A 17,299-nucleotide genomic window follows, 5' to 3' on the forward strand; every position below is an offset into this window, starting at 1 on the left:
CCCGAGCTCCGCACCCGCGGCGGCGCCGGCCCCTCCATCCCGGCATGCCCGCGGTCCCCATTGCCGTCTGGGCCGCGTCCCCAGCTCCGGTGTCCGTGAGAGCTGGAGGCAGCCGAGCTGCGCTCCCCGGGACGGGCCTCCCTGTCGTGGATGTCCGCGGGCTCCGGGTGAAGCCGTGTCACCCCCTACCCCAGACCCGCGGGTCACTGTGCCGGTTCTCTGTTGGAAGGAAACGAGCCGCCTCGCTTCCCAGATCAGGAGACTCTACGGGGCAAACAAGCGGGCCGAGAAGCCGTTTTGGCTCTGTCTGACGGAGTTTGTGGTGGGCTCATTGATCTATGAAGAGTGTTTTCGCATGAACGACGGTTTTTCCGATTATTTGGTAAGAGTCTCTGACCACAGCTCATCCAAGGCTTGTAGCCACAGCACTGGCCTGTGGAGCTGACCCGAGATGGGCTGGGATGAGAGCTATGAGTGGTATGGGACTGCAGTTTGGTGACAGTGCATGAGGTCATGTCCTCTTGCCCTTTGGCAGGAGCTGAGAACTGACAGATGATGGGGGTGATGTGCAGGACCTTCAGGTTGGGGCCTGTGTCCCTCCTGCCCGCAGGAGAATTACTTCTCCGGGTGCTACTTGTGCAGAGAGACCTGTGACAGGCAGACACATCAGCTCGGTTGGGGATTAGGCATCTCAGGCATTCCTGTCCAGGGTTTTTATACCCACCTCGGGTCAGACTCAAGCATGAGACCCACACACAGGTGATGGCAGCAACATCGAGCCCTGTGTTCTACAATGCACATGGGGCTGCAGCTGGTAACAGTGAAGGGGGGAAACACCTAGAGATTCCTGAATCTCAAGAATCAGAACTTCATTTAAAACTAGGTAATTATGGATGTTGTCCCTCAAACCACATCTAGGGATTTTGATGCAAATTTAATTGATTTTGAGATAACATATTCAGTGCTCGTATCGAAACATTTTCCAGTTTTAAAAAACCCACTCTTATCTTCAGAAGTTTAAACACCTCAGGCAGTAGTGTCAGTTCCAGGATATTTCTTGAGTCTGAGAGTGGGTTTTGCTCTGGCAGATGGACTTTGGGCTAATGGGCTTCTTCTCTCCCTGTCTTGTATTTTTCAGATGGATACAACTCCAGAAAGTTACCTGGACCTGTTTCCTTTAGATGCAATTGTTTATCTCACTCCTGATTCTCAGAATGGTAAATATTTTACATGCTCTAGGCACAGGGGAACTATGGCAAAAGGTTGATTTTTAAACTTTTCTTTTTGAGACTATTTCATACTTCAGGTGATTCAGTTCCAAAGCATCGATGCAGCATCAGCATCTCAGATTGCATGAGATGTACTACATACTTAGGTCTGATGCTAAATCTATCCCTTTCTTAATCGGCTTTGACAGGGAGTGAGGTTTTGGCTCAGGACTGTGTGTGATCTGCAGCTGATTTACTGAAAACTTGTGTGTAGACCCCCTGTAGTCTGTAATACTGCGAAGTGGCAAAGTGGAGATGCTGTGGCAGTTTTGGAGACAGTCCAGATGACATCTCTGAAACAATGCAGCGGCTACAACATTCCCTTTATAACTTAATTTGCTGCAGTGTTTATTTTCTCCTCTTCCTCCATTTCTAACTGGCCGTGGGTTTCTGGGGATGTAGACCCCCTACTTGATTTATGCGAGTCCCTTACTCTGATAAAGGATCCGTGGAGGGTGAGGGAAGGTTTTAGTAGGTAACCTCGACAGTGGGGAGGCATCTGCAGCACAGACTGGGATCAGAGTGACCAACCCAGTCACAGTTTGGGTTAGAGAGTGGCTGAGGGGAGCCATGCGCGGCGCCACCGGCGCTCTGCTTCCAGCTGCACTCTCATCTCCCTCTCACCAGCAGGTCCTGGCGGGCACTTCTGTCCCTGAGGCCTCAGGCTCCTGCACACTCTGAGGCTCCAGGGCGAGGGGTGGCTCTAGCCACAGCTTTCTCATGGAAGTGGGCTCTGGTGTAGTACGAGATTTTACTGCTGTGTGGTGGTGAGCAAGTGCTTCTCTTGTTTCTAGTCCTTGAAGATATTGATCCCAGTAAAGTGTACGTCCTGGGAGGCCTGGTGGATGAAAGTATTCACAAGGTGGGTAGTGGCTTGTCAGGACTGGAAGGTGCTGTCTGCCCCTCAGAAGAGCAGCGATGTCCCATTGGTGCATCCAGTGCTGCTGCTGCCTTGATCCCAGACATGGCTGCTGTGCCACCATCCGTTTTTCTTAGGTTCTGCCTGTGTCCCTCACCAGGCTGCAGCAGTCTGGGTGAAATGAGCCCCGGGACAGTTTTCAGCTTCATAGCTGCTTGTACCCAAAAGAACATCCGTGTTACAGGTGTGCAAGTTTGTGCACACTGGGCACCCTGTTCTGGTTTCCCTTGCAGAAGCTGACCCTGCACAGGGCAGAAGAGCAGTCCTTGCAAACAGCCCGCCTCCCCATTCGAGAGTATATGGTGAGAGCCGTTAACACCAAGAACTACCACTCAGAGACCCTGGCAATTAACCAAGGTGAGGGGCTGAGCTGTGTCCAGCCTGGGGCTGGAGGGGCCTGGGGGGCTGTCATGCACTGAAGTGTTTCCAAACTTGAGGCCCAGGGCTGAGAAACAGGGAGGCATTGCCAGGAGGGGTTTCTCTTACTGGGTTTTACCCCTGCTGCCCTATTTTAAAGGTCTTGTGTGCTTCTCTGCATCAGCCTGCTCTGGGGGAGCAGGGCTTGCCTCACCCTTGGTGCGCACAAAGCAGCGAGTGGGGGCTGTGAGGAGGCTGCTGTTGCTGGCGGGCATGCAGGGTCCTTATAAGGGCGGACAGATTTGTTCAGGGCTGTCGGGCTCGATCGGGGCAAGGCTGACAGCAGGGTGGGCATTTGTGTGCCATCCCACGGTGATGGCCCCATGTGACCATGGGCTGGGCCAGCTGCTCGCAGCAGTGGATGTGCCTGTGCTCCTCTGCTGCCATCTGCGGCACCTCTGCCAGGGACTGTGGTGGGGCTCGAGTCAGTTCTTAGCTCTGGCACAAGGACAAGGCAGAGGTGGTGCACGGCTCTGCAGGGCACTAGGCACAGCTGCTAGACACTACAGTGTGTCCATGGGAGCCCTGACACAGGGAGACGGGATCTGAGCAGCAGTGATGGAAGCGCAGCAGGTGTCCCCCACTGCAGGTGTTCTGTCACAGCACGTGCAGGCAGCACAGCACAGCTCAGCCAAACGGGACTGGAGGCACCTCACCTTAGCTGACAGCCTCTGCTTTTCCTAGCCAGTGCTCCCCAGAGTCTTCAAAATATTCCTCTGCTCCTAGATGAGCTGCCTCTGCTCATCAGATTTTAAATGGGGGAAGTACAGACCCCGTGCTGACCTCCTCTGGCATCAGCTGTTATGCAGCCAGTGGGGTAGGTACTGTAGAGCTTGCTATTGATACCAGTATCAGTGTGGTACATCTCTCTTCCCCACAGTGTTTGATGTCTTATCAACTTACTATGAGACCCAAAGCTGGCCAGCAGCCTTGAAAGCTGGAGTTTCTACCGGAAAAGGCTATGTTCTACCAGATGCAGTGAAATAAGTGGAAATAGCTCACCATGAGAATGTGCAAGAAAATTGTTTATTTTGTGATGTTAAGAAGCTCTGCAAAGAAGAGAGGCAAACTCCAAATTTCAAGCAGAGGCACTGGTATGAGTGTGCATAGAGAAAACAGCTCTGCTTAAATCTTATGTAAGGACCTTGTTGAGAGTGACACGTTCTACCTCAGCGGTACAACGCTGGAGACTACTTTTCTCTTTGAACAGAAAACAGAGATGATGGAGCCCTGGGATCGAGTGAAAACTGACAGGAGTTCAGTTTGGCTTCTTTGCAGATGCTTGTTAGCATTTCTGACTCTCGCATCTACTCTTGTTCTGGGACAGGGAAGAGAGCTTTAAGGTATTTCTTTCATCTTGGTTAAACAGTAAGGAAGGTGAAGTTAGAATTGCAAAACTCACTGGCGAAGAAAATTTCTTCCCATGGAAAAGGACAGTGCTGTTCCAGTTGGGGAACACAAGATGAGAAGCAATTCCCCAGTGGAGGAAGAGTTCCCAGGTGCACCATGTCCAAACAAGTTTAAACCAGTTGCACTGAATTTGGTGAGTTGCTGAAGCCTATAGCTAATCTTGTGCATCTAATTGATAAATAAAATGCTTATTCTTAAACTGGCATTGCATCCTTGCAGTTACTGGTGCACGGTATATCATCACACGCTGACAAGCAGTTTGCTGACCCTGATGTGCCTCCTGGAAGGGTGTCTGCGGTTTGACTGTGCCCTGCACTAACAGCAGGGATTTGCCACAGCAAAAAGCATTTTTGATAAATGTAATGCAGTATGTCACCTCAGCCAGCTGCTAAAAAAACCCAAACAAAAAACCAAACCTTGCAGTGCATGCCTATGGCTGACCACCAATGGAAGGATTTTAAGGTCTCCTGAGGTAAATTACTCTTGTGGGCTTACGTGTGCACAGGAAGAGCCTTTTACACCTCCTGGCATTTGGTGTCAGTGGGGCTGGTCGCCGCCCCTGCTGAATTAGGGTTTGCTGGTGCCTGTTGGGCTCCATCCCCTGCACCCTTCCAGCTTGTGCCTCTCACGTCCCCCTGCTCATCTGTCGCTGGTGTGGAGCCAGCAGCTACGCAAGGGCCTCGGGGAATCTTAAGTTCCTCGCTGCGCCCAAACCGCTGGCAGCCATCCCAGCCCTGCCTCACGGACAGGGGACAGCCTGTGCCCACAGGTGCAGCGAGCTGCAGGGGCTCTGCGTGGGGTGGTGATGGTGCCTGGTTCTTGTGGGTGTCTCCTGGCTGTTGGGGTCTGTCTGCTCAGGGAGGTTTCCCAGGGGTGCGGCCGTGCACACGGGGTCAGCTGCAAGGACCTGCCCTTGGCTCTCTCTGGACACGCTGAAGAATGAGCAGAAAGTGGAGGTGGCTTCCCACAGATGTTACAGGGCCACCCTGTCCCTCCACTGCCCTAGGAGATGGGGTGTGTGAGGGCAGAGCTGGCCCCATCCCCCAGCACCCCCATGCCCCTCTGCTGCCCAGGGCAGACCCCCCACCCTGCACACGCTCAGCTGCAGCAACCGACCTGCTGCAGCCACAGCCCGTTGTGCAGCTCACCTGCTGCAGGGACCCCTCACAGAAAGCCAGCTGCCCCCAGACACACCCCTAGGCTAAACACCAGCAGTGGGGGGCCTGCCTCTGCCCTCCTCCTCCTCCCCTCGAGGTCAGGCCTCCAGCACCAGAATGCCCATGACAGGGATACACGGCTTGGCCGCCCAAGGGCGAGCAGCTTGCCCTGGCGAAGGATTTCTGCACAGGGCAGAGAAGAGCCACTGGCGAGGTGGGGCAGAAGGGCTCTCCCTCTCCTCATAACGGGCCATCTCCACTTCGAAGGCAGCATTTCAGCCTCGGGGCTTGCCCATTCCTTTGGGAAGTCACAGATCCTTAAGTAGCGTGGGGGGTTAACTGGGAATGTGCCCAAGCATCAGCAGAAGGAAACTGAAGAGCTGGCTGACACACAGGAACCCTGTCAAAAGAGCAGGGCATTGTGTTGCCCCCCTCGCCTGGAACAACCCTCTTCTGCCCTCACAAGGAGAAGCAGTTAACAGAGCACAGCTTTGTTCCCAAAGAGATTTCCCTTATGAGCCCAGACACACCCTTGGCTATGGAAGGTGGGCAAAGCTGCCTTGGTTCCTTCAGGTCAGGCCAGGGTGGGATTTGACACCACTACCAGAGTCAGCCCAAAAGTAAGGAGCAGGAAGAAGAGCAGGCCAAAAGGCTCCCATCCTTCACAGGCGACGGAAAGTAGGCAAAGCAACACCTGGGGATTGGCCACCTGCAAGGCCCTTGGGAGGCAAGGGACAAGCCCCAGGTGAGATGCAGAAGCCACTGAAGCTCTCTAGAGGTTGCATATTACATACAGGTTGTGCACACAGCTCAGCTGAGGGCAGCACACCCTGCCCCACCACCGCCTGCAGACACGGCGGCTCTTGGTGCAGCTGAGGCAATGCACACGGACACGTCCTTCTGTGGCCATCCCCAAGCTGCAGGGGTGCGTGTCCCGTGGGGGGAGCTGGCAGTGGACACAGAGAACACGGCTGGGCCCTTCCCCACTCAGTGCACTCATGTGCCACCAAAGAGCCCTGTCACAACAATGGGGGCACCCTGAACTGCTGCAGGAGACAAAACATGGCAGCTGTAAGGGCTGTGTGCTGGCGGGCAAGGAGCTTGGCGCCCAGATCCGGGCAGTCTTGCCTGTGAAGCTGCTGGTGAACAGCCTGCACAAGCTGGTGGTAGGTGCCCACCACATCCAGAAGGGCAGCCCCAAGCTCCTGCTGCCTCTGCCTGCACATCCGGCAGTGCGTCACCTGGAAGCAGGCCACTGCCAGCTGAACCAGGTGGTCAAATGTCACCCTCAGCACACCCTGCAGCTCTACAAGGGGCTGCTCGGTTTTCAGGAGCTCCTGGCAACTGGACAGCAGGTCCTGGGAGGCTAAGCCAAGGGCACCCTTGCTCTCAGCACCCTGCTCTGCACATTGATCCTGCAGGTGTGTTGCTTGGTTCCCGGAGAGCTTCCCCACAACCTCCTGAAGCTCTGTGGTGTAGGCAAGGAAGCAGGAGAAATCTGCAGGGCTCATCCGTGCTTGGTCCTTCAGCTGGCTGAGGGCTTGGATGTGAGGGTCCCACCATGCCGCGCCCCCAGCAATGGAGAGTGGGTAAGTGCTCACAGGAGTCCTGGGAAGGTTGCAGCTGCTGGATGGTGGGGTGGTGAGGGGCCCCAGGAATGTGCTGCACACAGGGACAGGGGGTTCATGTTCCCCCTTGTCATCAGGCCTGTGGAAGCAGCTGATATAGGACAGCCGGCAGCTGCACTTGTCCATCCCAAACTGTGGCGGAGATGTCATCTTCACTGTGGAAAAACCCAAAGATCTGGTCACAGTGGGGTCAGAAGGTGTCTGCTCATCCTTCTTGTGGTTAAAGCAGAGGAAGAAGTGTTTTGAAGCCCCATGTTCTCCTGCTCTTTTCTGCAACCAGCCCAAGGGAATTGGGCCCGAGGAGGTGGAAAGCTCTAGAGATGGAGTCAGAGGAGAGTCCTTCCCCACCTCAGTAGCCTGTTCTCTGGGAAGAGGAGCCTGAAGAGGCTGCAGCTTTTTGTGAGCCATATTTCCTGTGTCTTTTCCAGGCTCTCCTTCAGCCAGCCCCTGGCTGATTACCAACTCTTTCTTGAAGGGTGGTCTATTTGGGGATGTCTGCATCTCCCTCCTGACAGCATCAGCCCCCAGGCACCCGCTGGTCTTCTGAGTGGCCAAAAGCTCTAGTGGGGTATCCACCCTTTCCTGAGATGGGCTGGGTGATGTGAGATCTGTCCTCACCCCAAATGAGAGCCAGGAGAGGCGAGTTATAACCCCTGAAGTGCTGCTGCAGTCTGGTAAGAGCTGGGTTGCATCTGGAAAACCCACGTAATTTTTTCTGTGCACTTTCCATAAGGCCCCCTTGGTCATCACTTGTCTGCTTTTGGCCTGTGACCAGGCACCGTCGCTGCTGTTTTCAGCACAGCTGCCACCATTAGCTCTTCCTTCTTCACCGGGAGCCAGGGCAGGCTCCTCGCACACTGCCTGCCTCGTGGCTGCGGGGAGCAGCTCCCGGTGCTGGGGAGAGGCCACACCAGGCCCACGAACCGAGGGGAGCAGTGTGTGTTCATCAGGAGGGCAGGTCACCGCCTGGTTCGGGACTGGGGGTGCACCGAGTGCCGTCTGCGGGGCTGCCATTGCCTCACTCGCCTCCCCCAGCGCCAGGCGGGCCCACCAGCCCCTGGTGGCCACGCAGCTCTCCTCACTCGGCAACACAGCGTTTGTCTTTGCAGAACTTTCCTGGGAAGCTCCGCTTTGCCACCCAGCAAGGGGCTTAGCTTCCTCCAGGGACAGGAAAGGTGGATGCGTGGCATGTGCAGGCTGTAGGCCACCATCCACATGCACAGGAACGCCTGCACTCTCCTCCCTGTGCTGGTCACCCGGCAGGCGAACAGCTGAAATGGAATAAACCACCAAGTCAGTCACCGATTTTGTTTCCATGGTGTCAGGCTCCATTTCCATCAGGTGAGAGGATGGGTCTGTGCTGGCAGTGTCCCTCTGGGCCTGGGTGGCAACAGGAATTTCCAGCTCTGCATCCTTCTCGATCTCCTCTGAGGAGGGTGGTGTGGGTGGCTGAGCCAGCAGCGATGGGGGAGGTGGCCAAGAGTAGTAGCTCTGCAGAGAGTCTGGCAAAGCCAAGGGGAAAGTGACCTGCGAGGTGTAATCAGTTTTCAGGAAAGATCTCCTCTTTCTCAGGTTCTTGGCGTATGTCAGCTCCTTCTCCTTTCCATGTTTCTCCCTTGCTATCTGCCTTGTCATCAGGTTTTCCCCCAAGCTGTAACACCTTGGTTTCTTTAGGAGGCAGGAGGAGTTGTCTGTACCCTCCCGCGTCATACTGTAGCCTGCTGGCAAGAAAAACACATACAAATCAGGAAAGAGCCCCAGGCAGCAGAATACCCACATCTATGCAGTAGGCCAAACAGCTCTTAACACGGGTCCTGCAATTGCAGAGTTTGGCAGCAAAGCCTGGCTCCCAAGTGCCAAAGGAAACTTCTGTTATGGGTCAAGCACCTACCTGGAACCAGCTGTCTCAAGAAAAATAGAGTCAGGGCCTGTGGCTGCAAAGACTGAAGCTCAGGATTAGTGCTGAAGGGTGCTAGATAGTCTCCCCTTGTTTACTGGCGTCCCTTGATCTGGCTGCAGGTACAGCTATCATTCTCAAGTTAAATTTGGTGATATTAGCAGCAGCTACAGAAAGCACTGCCTACAGCTGCAGATTTATTAACACTGAATAGAAACATTATCAGAAATTCCCCGCCTGAATATTTGGATGATAAAAACTTCCAGAGTTTATAATTTTGTGCCTGAACATGCAGGAAGGAAACCTGCAGCAACCTGCAGCCTGTGGGTGAGGGTTTACCTGCCAGGGCATCTGGAGGGCTGAGCCTGTCTGCAGCATCATAGAACTCCTCCTCAGAGCTGGTGTCACCAAACCCTGAGGGTGGCTCCAAAATGAGGTTGTTCGCCTCTGTCACCTGCTCTGCTCCACACAGTGCCTCTTCCCGGGCAGACCCATCTTTCCAGAGACTTCCCCGAGGGCTGCGACTGATGTTGGTCCTCTCCACACTGTCTGCAGGGGATATGCTGTAGCACAGGTTGTAGTAGCCCTTGGTGTTCCTCTCAGACAGCTTGGTCTCCAGCACAGAAGCACTAACATCCTCCCCTCTCTGCTCAGAGGGGCTGTCTTCATACCCTGGCCCCTCTGCATGTGGCACCTGCAAGAAGCAGAAGTAGTCTCTGGTTTCTGTGTTGCTGGAGCCTCCTGCACCACGAATGGGGAAGAAGCTCTTGTCTGCGCTGCTCATCTGCTGGACTGTTGGTGTGTAGAAGTGGAAGAATTCTGGCTTGCAGGAAGAGCAGGCTTCCAACTCATCTTCCTCCAGTGCATCCATAGAGTCACTGGAGCCACTTGTCTTAAACCCTCGGCTCTCAGTGTTGGCTGAATCTGAAGTCTCGGATGTGCTGTCTGTTGCGTTGTCACCCCCATCACACTGGTCACTCCCTCCAGCCCGGGGCTTTGTGATGTCCTCCTCCAGGCTGCGGGGCTCTCCCAGCTTCTCCTCGTTGCACACAGGATGGGCGCTGCCATACACAGCAGGAGTGTCCAGGCAATGCTCCGAGGAGGAATTCAGCTGCCAGGAGTCTTCAGAGTCACTCCCAGTTCGAGATTCATACCCTGGGATTTAAACACATCTATCAGACTGTCCTTTGCGGTGGCAAGGAGGAACAGCCAGACAAGGGTTATGAACTTATCTGCACAGCACAGGAGGGCTTCAAGGCCCGGAGAGCCCTGCCCTCGCCTGCAAGCAGTCTGACCCTGCAGGGCTGTAACTGGGTCCCTCCTGGCTGCTTCACTGGTGTTACTGCAGAGCAGTCCCAGAGGGAGGCAGCTGCAGGACAGCAGCCATGAACTCACTGCCTGAAGACAGCCTGGCACCCCTGCGAGGCGGCACTCATCCTGACAGGGACAGGGCAGCACGGCCAACAGACGCCCCGTTTCCGGGCCCAGGGATGCCAGCCCGGGGGAAGCTGTACAAGAGCGCTCAGGGACAGGTCTGCAATTTCCACCACAGGCAGTCTGCCTGCACTTCGGGGAGGCGCTGACCACCGCCGCTGCTCCTCCCCTGCCCCTGGGTCTGGGGTTGACGGAAACCACCCGACACTGCCCGCTTCATGATCTGCAAGTGCCACCGCACACCCCTGGGCTACTGCTCAAGCATGACGCTATTCTCAGGAGGGAAAAATGCCTCTAATTGCTGGAGGATCCACCCACTTTCTCCCCATCCCTTGGCAAAAAAATAGCTTCTCTTTTTAAACCTTCTTCAGCTGAGACACGGTGCAGTTGCTGTTTTTTCTCTCCCCAGGTAAATATGGAGACATTTGCATCCACAAACAGTCTGTAATAGCCTGTGATGAGGCAGACAAGATCCTTTGCACTGTTTGATTCCAGCAGCAGAGTCAGCAGCTTTTTTTGGGGGGTGGGATGGGGAGAAAACAGTAAGAAAATATTAGAATGGACAACTATTGCTTGTACCACAATCTGCAGGAACATGCTGCACATTCAAGACATTCATTCTCCCAATATCACCCTTACTGCAGAGCATTCTGGCTTTGCATGAGGCACAGAGAAATTGTTTTTCTTGCAATTTGTTTCTGAGATATTTCTCACTGATGGAGGATAGCAGGAAGAATCAATTTTCTTCCATTATTTTGTAATCTTCCTTCAAGCTTTCCCTTCTGAGTCTGTTCTAAGCTTTTTGTAGTAAAGACACCATCAGCTAAATGCCAGATTTTGAGAAGAATAGATGGTGTGAATGACTCCCCACTTGCGCTTACCTTCAGATCCTGCAGGTAGATTTTCACCATGCTCACTTTTTCAGACTCCTCTGTAAGCTCCACTCTGCTGATGTTTGCAAACTCTGCCAGACTTGATATGATGTTGAGCTTATTATTGATAATCTGGCTCACACCGTACTTGGCACCCACCAGCAAGGCAACATATGATTCTCTGTCCTGTAGCTGTAGGGGGAGAAGTTAAATCTGTAGCCAAAACCTGAGCAGGAACCTACTCATCTTTGTTGGGCAGGGACTCTTCAGCCACCCGATCTTGTGTGGTGTCTTAACACTGAACTCTCTGTACAACTGGGCTGTCACCAGCTGCAGAGGGAGCCCCTCATTACTTACAGGCTGTCAGGTCACCTGCTCCCGGCTGTTCTCTTCTCTGCCTCGGGACCGCCAGACTCCCTGTGCACCCAAGGCAGCTGGCCCCAGAGATGCACCAGCCATCTAGCAGATCCAAAGAGGTGGTCAGCAGCAGCTTGCTATCAGAAGTGTCACCTGGCAGGCTGCACCTAGCAGATGGACCTAGCGAGACCTACTGGAGCTGGCTAGAAACTTCAGGAAGGCATTTTTGGTTTTGGAAGAAATGTCAACACTTTCTGTTAGGATCAGACACTTAAATAAATGAATCAATGCCCATATAACTTGGCAGAAATATTTCAGTTTGTACCCAAGTGTAAACCTAGGCATTACTGCAACCCATCTGTAAGGTCCTCCTCTGGTTCAGACCATCCTGCACTGCTCAGCTCTCTGTACAGAACAGCTTGTGGCCCACAGTTCAGTACAGATCCAAGAGGGAACAGGCAAAAGAAACCCCAAGAAATGTCTTGTGAAAAGAGCAGTGTTCTTTTTTTACAGTAAGGTTTAAGTGTGGCCAATATTTCGTCAAGAGCTTTTGAAACCTCCCCAGATCTCTTAAGTACTTTACAAGATACAAAAAACATAGATAAGAGCTTGTCTGAAGAGTCACAACTTCCAATTAGAAAAAATATGTTTAATTGTTGTGTAGGCTGGTATGTTATTCACTTCAGTAGAACTATGCTGACTTACCCTAGCAGAGTCCCTTACCAAGATTTATCATGATGTCCCAGGACAGGGAAAAGTGGTGTGACTGGAGCTGGCTGAAACAGCATCACCAGAGCTACTGGTACATTTTCTATGAGCACCAAAGCAAAGACAGGGAAGGAGACTCAGTAACAGGTTGCTAGTCTCACACCAACAATCAACAGAGAAAAATATTTAAACATTTCTGCTTTAGATAGGGTTTGCTTTGGTTAAGACATGATCTTACCCACCAGTGAAGAAAAAGGGTTAAAACTGCTTCTTGTGCCCTATCTTTGCAGCTATTGTCCAAGTACACTGCCAAAAGAGATGTGCAAAGCAAGGCAGTAAGACAGTAAGCCAAAACCCAATGACATAAACAAACAGCACTCGTACCATGAGGGTGGCATTAAAGATCCTCCCATTGTACATCTTCAGGTCTCCCAGTATTTGTAGGTAGCTCAGGCGCACTTGGACTGCAGCGAGCATGTGCTTCAGTTTGCAAGAGGAGAAATACTGTTCAGAAACGTGACAGACAGTAAGGTTTGCCAGGTAGCCCATAGGCTAGAAGATGTTCTTTTCATACAGGACTTGGTACGCAACCAGCTCATCTCTATTGGTCTGCGTAGGTAACAGATCTGTACAGGACCATCCCACAATACCACATTTGCCACTTGGTAACCCCACAGGCAAGCTGCAACAGAATACGCAATGAGGGAATTGGGATGCATGCGAGCAGAGGGCGTTACAAGAGGAAAAGACAGGAGAAAAGCCCCAGGTGGTTCCACAGAGAGGAGACCCACAGGAGAAAGACATTGCCTCTTTGGACCTGAGAGATGCTGCCACCATCCTGGAGGCCCCTGGAAGCCAGGGGACGCACACTACCTTCTGCCGAGGGTCCAGCAGCACCTGGTTCCGCTTCATGTGGTAGCTGATGGCCTTCTTGATGTCCTTCCCTCTCATGTTTCGAAGCAAAGTTGGCGAGATGAAGTTTTCGATTCCCCAGTCCCTCCTGCCAGAAAAGATGGGAAGGGAGCAAAGGGGTCCCGGCTGTGCTGTCCCCCAGCAACACTGGCAAGTGCAGAAGGGCAGCTGGCCCGAGGCAGAAAAGGGCAAAGGCACTGCGCCAGCCCATGGCACACCGTGCCCCCAGCTGCTGCAGCATGTCTGGGCAGCTCAAGCAACATGACTGCCTCACTCAGAGTCACTTCTACTGGGTCAGGAGGTGGGGCTGGAGGAACACCCACTTCCAGGCAGAATGCCTGTTTTCACACAGTTATACAGGAGACAACCTGCAAGCTTAGTCACCATAACGGTCCCAATCTGTCCTTGCCACCCAGAGGATGAAGAGTCTGTCTTTATCTTCAGTTTGCTTAGGTTTCAAGATCACATTTTAACACCTCCAGTTCCCTAGACCCAAAAATGTGGGCCATCTGTTCTGCTGAAGAACTTTTTCAGCCCAAGCACTAAATATCCATGAACTAAGAATGCTGCAGTTGTCTACACCACTTCTCACTCCCCACTAGCTGCATGTGGCTGGGTATGTCTGGCTCTGTGCAAGGAATCAGTGGTGTTTGCACAGGCTGGTGGAGGTTCAGTGGGGCAGTTACCACGACTGGCTCAACACAGGTTCTTAAAGCAGGGCTGCTTTTTCAGGCAAGTGGGGTCTAACAGCACTGACATGCAGCACAGCACACCTGCTGCTCGTGAAAACATTTTTCAGTATTTTTTCCCACATCCCATGACCTCACAGGACCTATCACTTGCACTGAAATTAGTTATTTCCGACACAACTCTGATGGATAAAGAGATGTAAAGTGTTGGCTGTGCAAAGTTGATGACTATCCTCTCTCTCAAGTACTGCATGCAAATGTTAGTGTACTGGCAGGAGCAGCCTGGGTAACCATAACTGTGTGAGATTTGCAATTTCATGTCCCTGCTCCAGCTACAGCTCAGAACCTCCCTCTGCTAAGGGACATGCCCAGATATTATACTCTCTGTATTATTCATGCAGCTCAGCAGCATAAAGACAGGGAGGCTCATGAAGCCACTTTGCCCTAAAATGACTGGCACAACTAAGGAACAACAGTCTCTTTAGATGAGAGACAGTCTTTTATCCAGACAGTCTTTTAACACTGGGCAAACACAGAGCTGATGCCACTTTTAGTTGGCTCCTTCTTTTGCCAGGCCTAGTCACTACTGAACACAGAAATTGAGAAACTTACTCAATGTATTTCAAGGATACTTTCTGTGGCTGAGCACAAGTATAGATCCTTTCCTGTATGTGCAGAGCAGCCAGACGTAACGCCACACTGCATTTCATTTCCACAGCAAATCTTTCCTGAAGCACATCGCTGCAGCTCTGGAACAAGCAGAGCAGAATTAGCATGATGATGGAAGCTCAAGAAGTCAGGATAAGACCTCTGATATGACTACTGTACATCAAATAAAGGGCATTACCCAGCTCATCTCAACCTCATCCTGCCAAAAAGCCAAGCATGTAAGTTGATTTAAGAATTTAAGGCAAATTGAATCCAAATGCTCTGTTCTTAAGTGTTCTGCATTTCACATTCATGTAACTGAACTGGCCTGAAGTATGATTTGGTTTAAAGCAGAAATGGGAATTGGGTGAGAAGAGATCCCGAAGCATGGAATGCCTCGATTTCACCTGCAGGTAGAGATATTCGAAGGCAACTGGGTCTTCCTGTAGGAGGTCTAAGGGATCCTTTGGGACAAAGGACACTCTGAAGAGGCACCGGTAGTCATGAGATTCTCTTTTCTGGACCACCTGCAACAGACAAACAGCATCATGCCACACTACTTCTGTAGCCCCTCCCTTCATAAATGCACCGTAAGGCTCTGGCTTGTACAAGCTCACAGAAATCATTTAAAGCTACTGGCATATGGGATGGCTGCAGATTAGCCGTTGTCCTTAGCAAATACAAGGAGACACTGCGAGTGTTTGTAATTCTATTTTCAATTATTCTTCTGGTTTTTGCTTCTCCATGTGGTAGTTTGGAAGTCCTTTGACAGCAAAACTTCATTAAATATCCACTGATCTCATATACTTGCAGTATAATCAGGACAGAGGCTTCAAGCCTATATGATAATGACAGAGGAATAAGCAAGCTTCTCTGCTTTTAAATTCAGTCGTAAGATACAGCAGCCCCAAAAAGACACTTGGATCATCATCACAATGTCAATACAATGTTAAGGCCCCTGGGTTATATATCAGCATGTTTTATTCTGAGCAAATCCCATACCGGTTCACCAACTGAAACAAAGCAGAAACTCTCAGGCACATGTGCTCAGCGGCTGGGCAGTGTTAGCTACTGCACCTCACCAACCAACCAAGGAGATGAACCTCCCAAGTAGGCACATTCTGACAAGCTAGGTTACCCCAGAATTACTAGCAGAGCAACAGAATTACTAACAGAGCTAACCTCATGTTTGCAGGACACAAACTTTTGATTTAGAATTTAATCAAAGTGGCAGCTGACTGAGTTAACTCTGTGACTACCTAGGGGACTGTAAATAGCTGGGTACACAGCTGTTTTGAGACTGTCTCTGTGGCTGGGCCTATCTGAGGGGTGGCACAAAGCACGCTTGTCCTCGACTGCTCGACACGGTACAAGCAATACTAGCCCACGGGTGTTGCTCTATGGGCTCTCTAAGCAGAGTGCAACGTGCCACTCCTCTGGGGGCTCCGGTGACCACCATGGTTAATTAACGCCTGCCACAGGCAGAGATGAAGAGGGCAGCTGAGGAGATCGGGGCCAGCTGGCTCCCTCCTGGGACACCGGCGGAGCTGAGCTCTCCGCTCCTCGTGCCAGTGTTCTCCAGCGCAGTCGCGGGTGCGCAAGCACTTGGCTCACCTGCTCGATGAGCTCCTCCTCGTGCAGCAGGTGGATCCTTGCCACATTGTACTGCTCCTCCAGAGCCAGGGCAAAGTGCGCGATGCTCCGGAGGGAGAGCTTCTCCTTCAAAGTGAGAACAATGTCCTGCGAAGGGAAGGAACACAAACAGAAGGGAGACACAGCTGCTGAGCACCACTAGCACAACGCATGAACGTGGAGGATTCCAGTCTGCCGCTGGCAGCCACGTGAGACAGCACTGAAAGGGCAGTGGCCAGACACAAAATTCTCTGCAGCCAAAAACATACTTGGAGCTGCCACACAGAGCGAAATGTTTAATGCTGTTCCACAGGAAACCAGTGCCTACACGACATACCGCCTCTCTCTCTTCACTGACAACTTATGAACACGTTAACTCAGACAGACTACAGAGGTCTTAAGGTTAAAGCCTGCAAGTTCATCACAAGTGGAAGCACGGGAGATAGCGCCCCATGGAGGTTACCAAGCACAGGCTTGGCAGTTGGCTGCTGTGGTGTCCCAGCTGGATGCCTGAGCCACAAAAGTATAATCCAGGCAGGCATCGGCAGGACGGTGGCCAGAGCCACCCATGCCCGCTGACACCAGCTGGTAGGGAAGAGTCCAGGCAGCTGCAGGGGAAGCACGGAAGCACAGAAAAAGGCAGGACAACACATTTCAGTAGATCAGGAGGATAAGGTAGGGACACTTCATCTTGCTGTGGTAACAGTACAGTAAGATGCAAACTTCAAGGCATAACAGGCATCACATCCAGTTCCTAGAGCTGCGTGTCCTGGACTGCTTCATGCTGAAAGCTTTGGCCTTACAGTTTTCAGTCTGGTGGTGCTGGGCACTTTCTGTCACTCTTGATCCAAATGTCTGCTGCTAACCATTCTAGCTTTACACAACTCTATGGCACCTTTTAAAGAAACTACAAAGAACAGATGAAAAACACCTCTCCCCACCGATAAACAAGAATTTGAGAGCATAATTGTAAAAATCTTACCAAATTTGACTGAAACTGGTGTGTCAGGGGTATGGAGAATTCTGTTGGAATACTAACTGTCATGTAAATAACTAGGTTTATTTTTGGCAAACAGAAAACATTACATAAGGCTTGACAGTACAAATGGAAAGAGAACTCCTTTGACTCACTCAAGCTTCTTGAGGTAAGCAGAAATGTTTGACTCACCTCACTTTTAAGCAAAGATCTCTCAAAAAGCAGAGAAATTTCCAAAACCAACTGACTTAGGAAGCATTTTCCCCATTTGAGTGTTTCTGGAGGATGCTGGTGAGGGTTGCACTCAACTCCAGTAGGGAAAATCTTGTTCCAGGTCAGATGTGAAAAACTCAAGTCAAACATGAAGAGCTAATC

General features: G+C 51.8%; 2 protein-coding genes across 7 annotated transcripts in view; one reads left to right on the top strand and one right to left on the bottom strand.

Moving 5' to 3' along the window:
• Positions 1-3,842, top strand: part of TRMT10B (tRNA methyltransferase 10B) — a 4,985-nt gene extending 1,143 nt beyond the window's left edge. Inside the window, exons 2-6 of the mRNA XM_026866890.1 lie at positions 7-382; positions 1,139-1,217; positions 2,063-2,130; positions 2,421-2,544; positions 3,485-3,842. Coding sequence (XP_026722691.1) covers positions 7-382; positions 1,139-1,217; positions 2,063-2,130; positions 2,421-2,544; positions 3,485-3,591 — 754 coding nt within the window. The 3' untranslated portion in view covers positions 3,592-3,842. The remainder of the gene's footprint in view (positions 1-6; positions 383-1,138; positions 1,218-2,062; positions 2,131-2,420; positions 2,545-3,484) is intronic.
• The window catches only part of FRMPD1 (FERM and PDZ domain containing 1), a 27,110-nt gene continuing 13,419 nt past the window's right edge, over positions 3,609-17,299 (bottom strand). For 3 of the 6 annotated variants that reach the window (XM_026866875.1, XM_026866874.1, XM_026866878.1), the window contains 9 exons: positions 15,931-16,056; positions 14,724-14,843; positions 14,281-14,417; positions 12,941-13,067; positions 12,452-12,571; positions 11,012-11,194; positions 10,493-10,640; positions 9,036-9,851; positions 3,609-8,520 (listed from right to left, as the gene is read on the bottom strand). In XM_026866875.1, coding sequence (XP_026722676.1) covers positions 6,191-8,520; positions 9,036-9,851; positions 10,493-10,640; positions 11,012-11,194; positions 12,452-12,571; positions 12,941-13,067; positions 14,281-14,417; positions 14,724-14,843; positions 15,931-16,056 — 4,107 coding nt within the window. In that variant the 3' untranslated portion in view covers positions 3,609-6,190. The remainder of the gene's footprint in view (positions 8,521-9,035; positions 9,852-10,492; positions 10,641-11,011; positions 11,195-12,451; positions 12,572-12,940; positions 13,068-14,280; positions 14,418-14,723; positions 14,844-15,930; positions 16,057-17,299) is intronic. The other 3 variants (XM_026866876.1, XM_026866879.1, XM_026866877.1) reach the window with 3 other exon arrangements.

Source organism: Athene cunicularia (genome assembly GCF_003259725.1).
Source record: "Athene cunicularia isolate RWA chromosome Z unlocalized genomic scaffold, athCun1 chrZ_part5, whole genome shotgun sequence".
Taxonomy (NCBI): domain Eukaryota; kingdom Metazoa; phylum Chordata; class Aves; order Strigiformes; family Strigidae; genus Athene; species Athene cunicularia.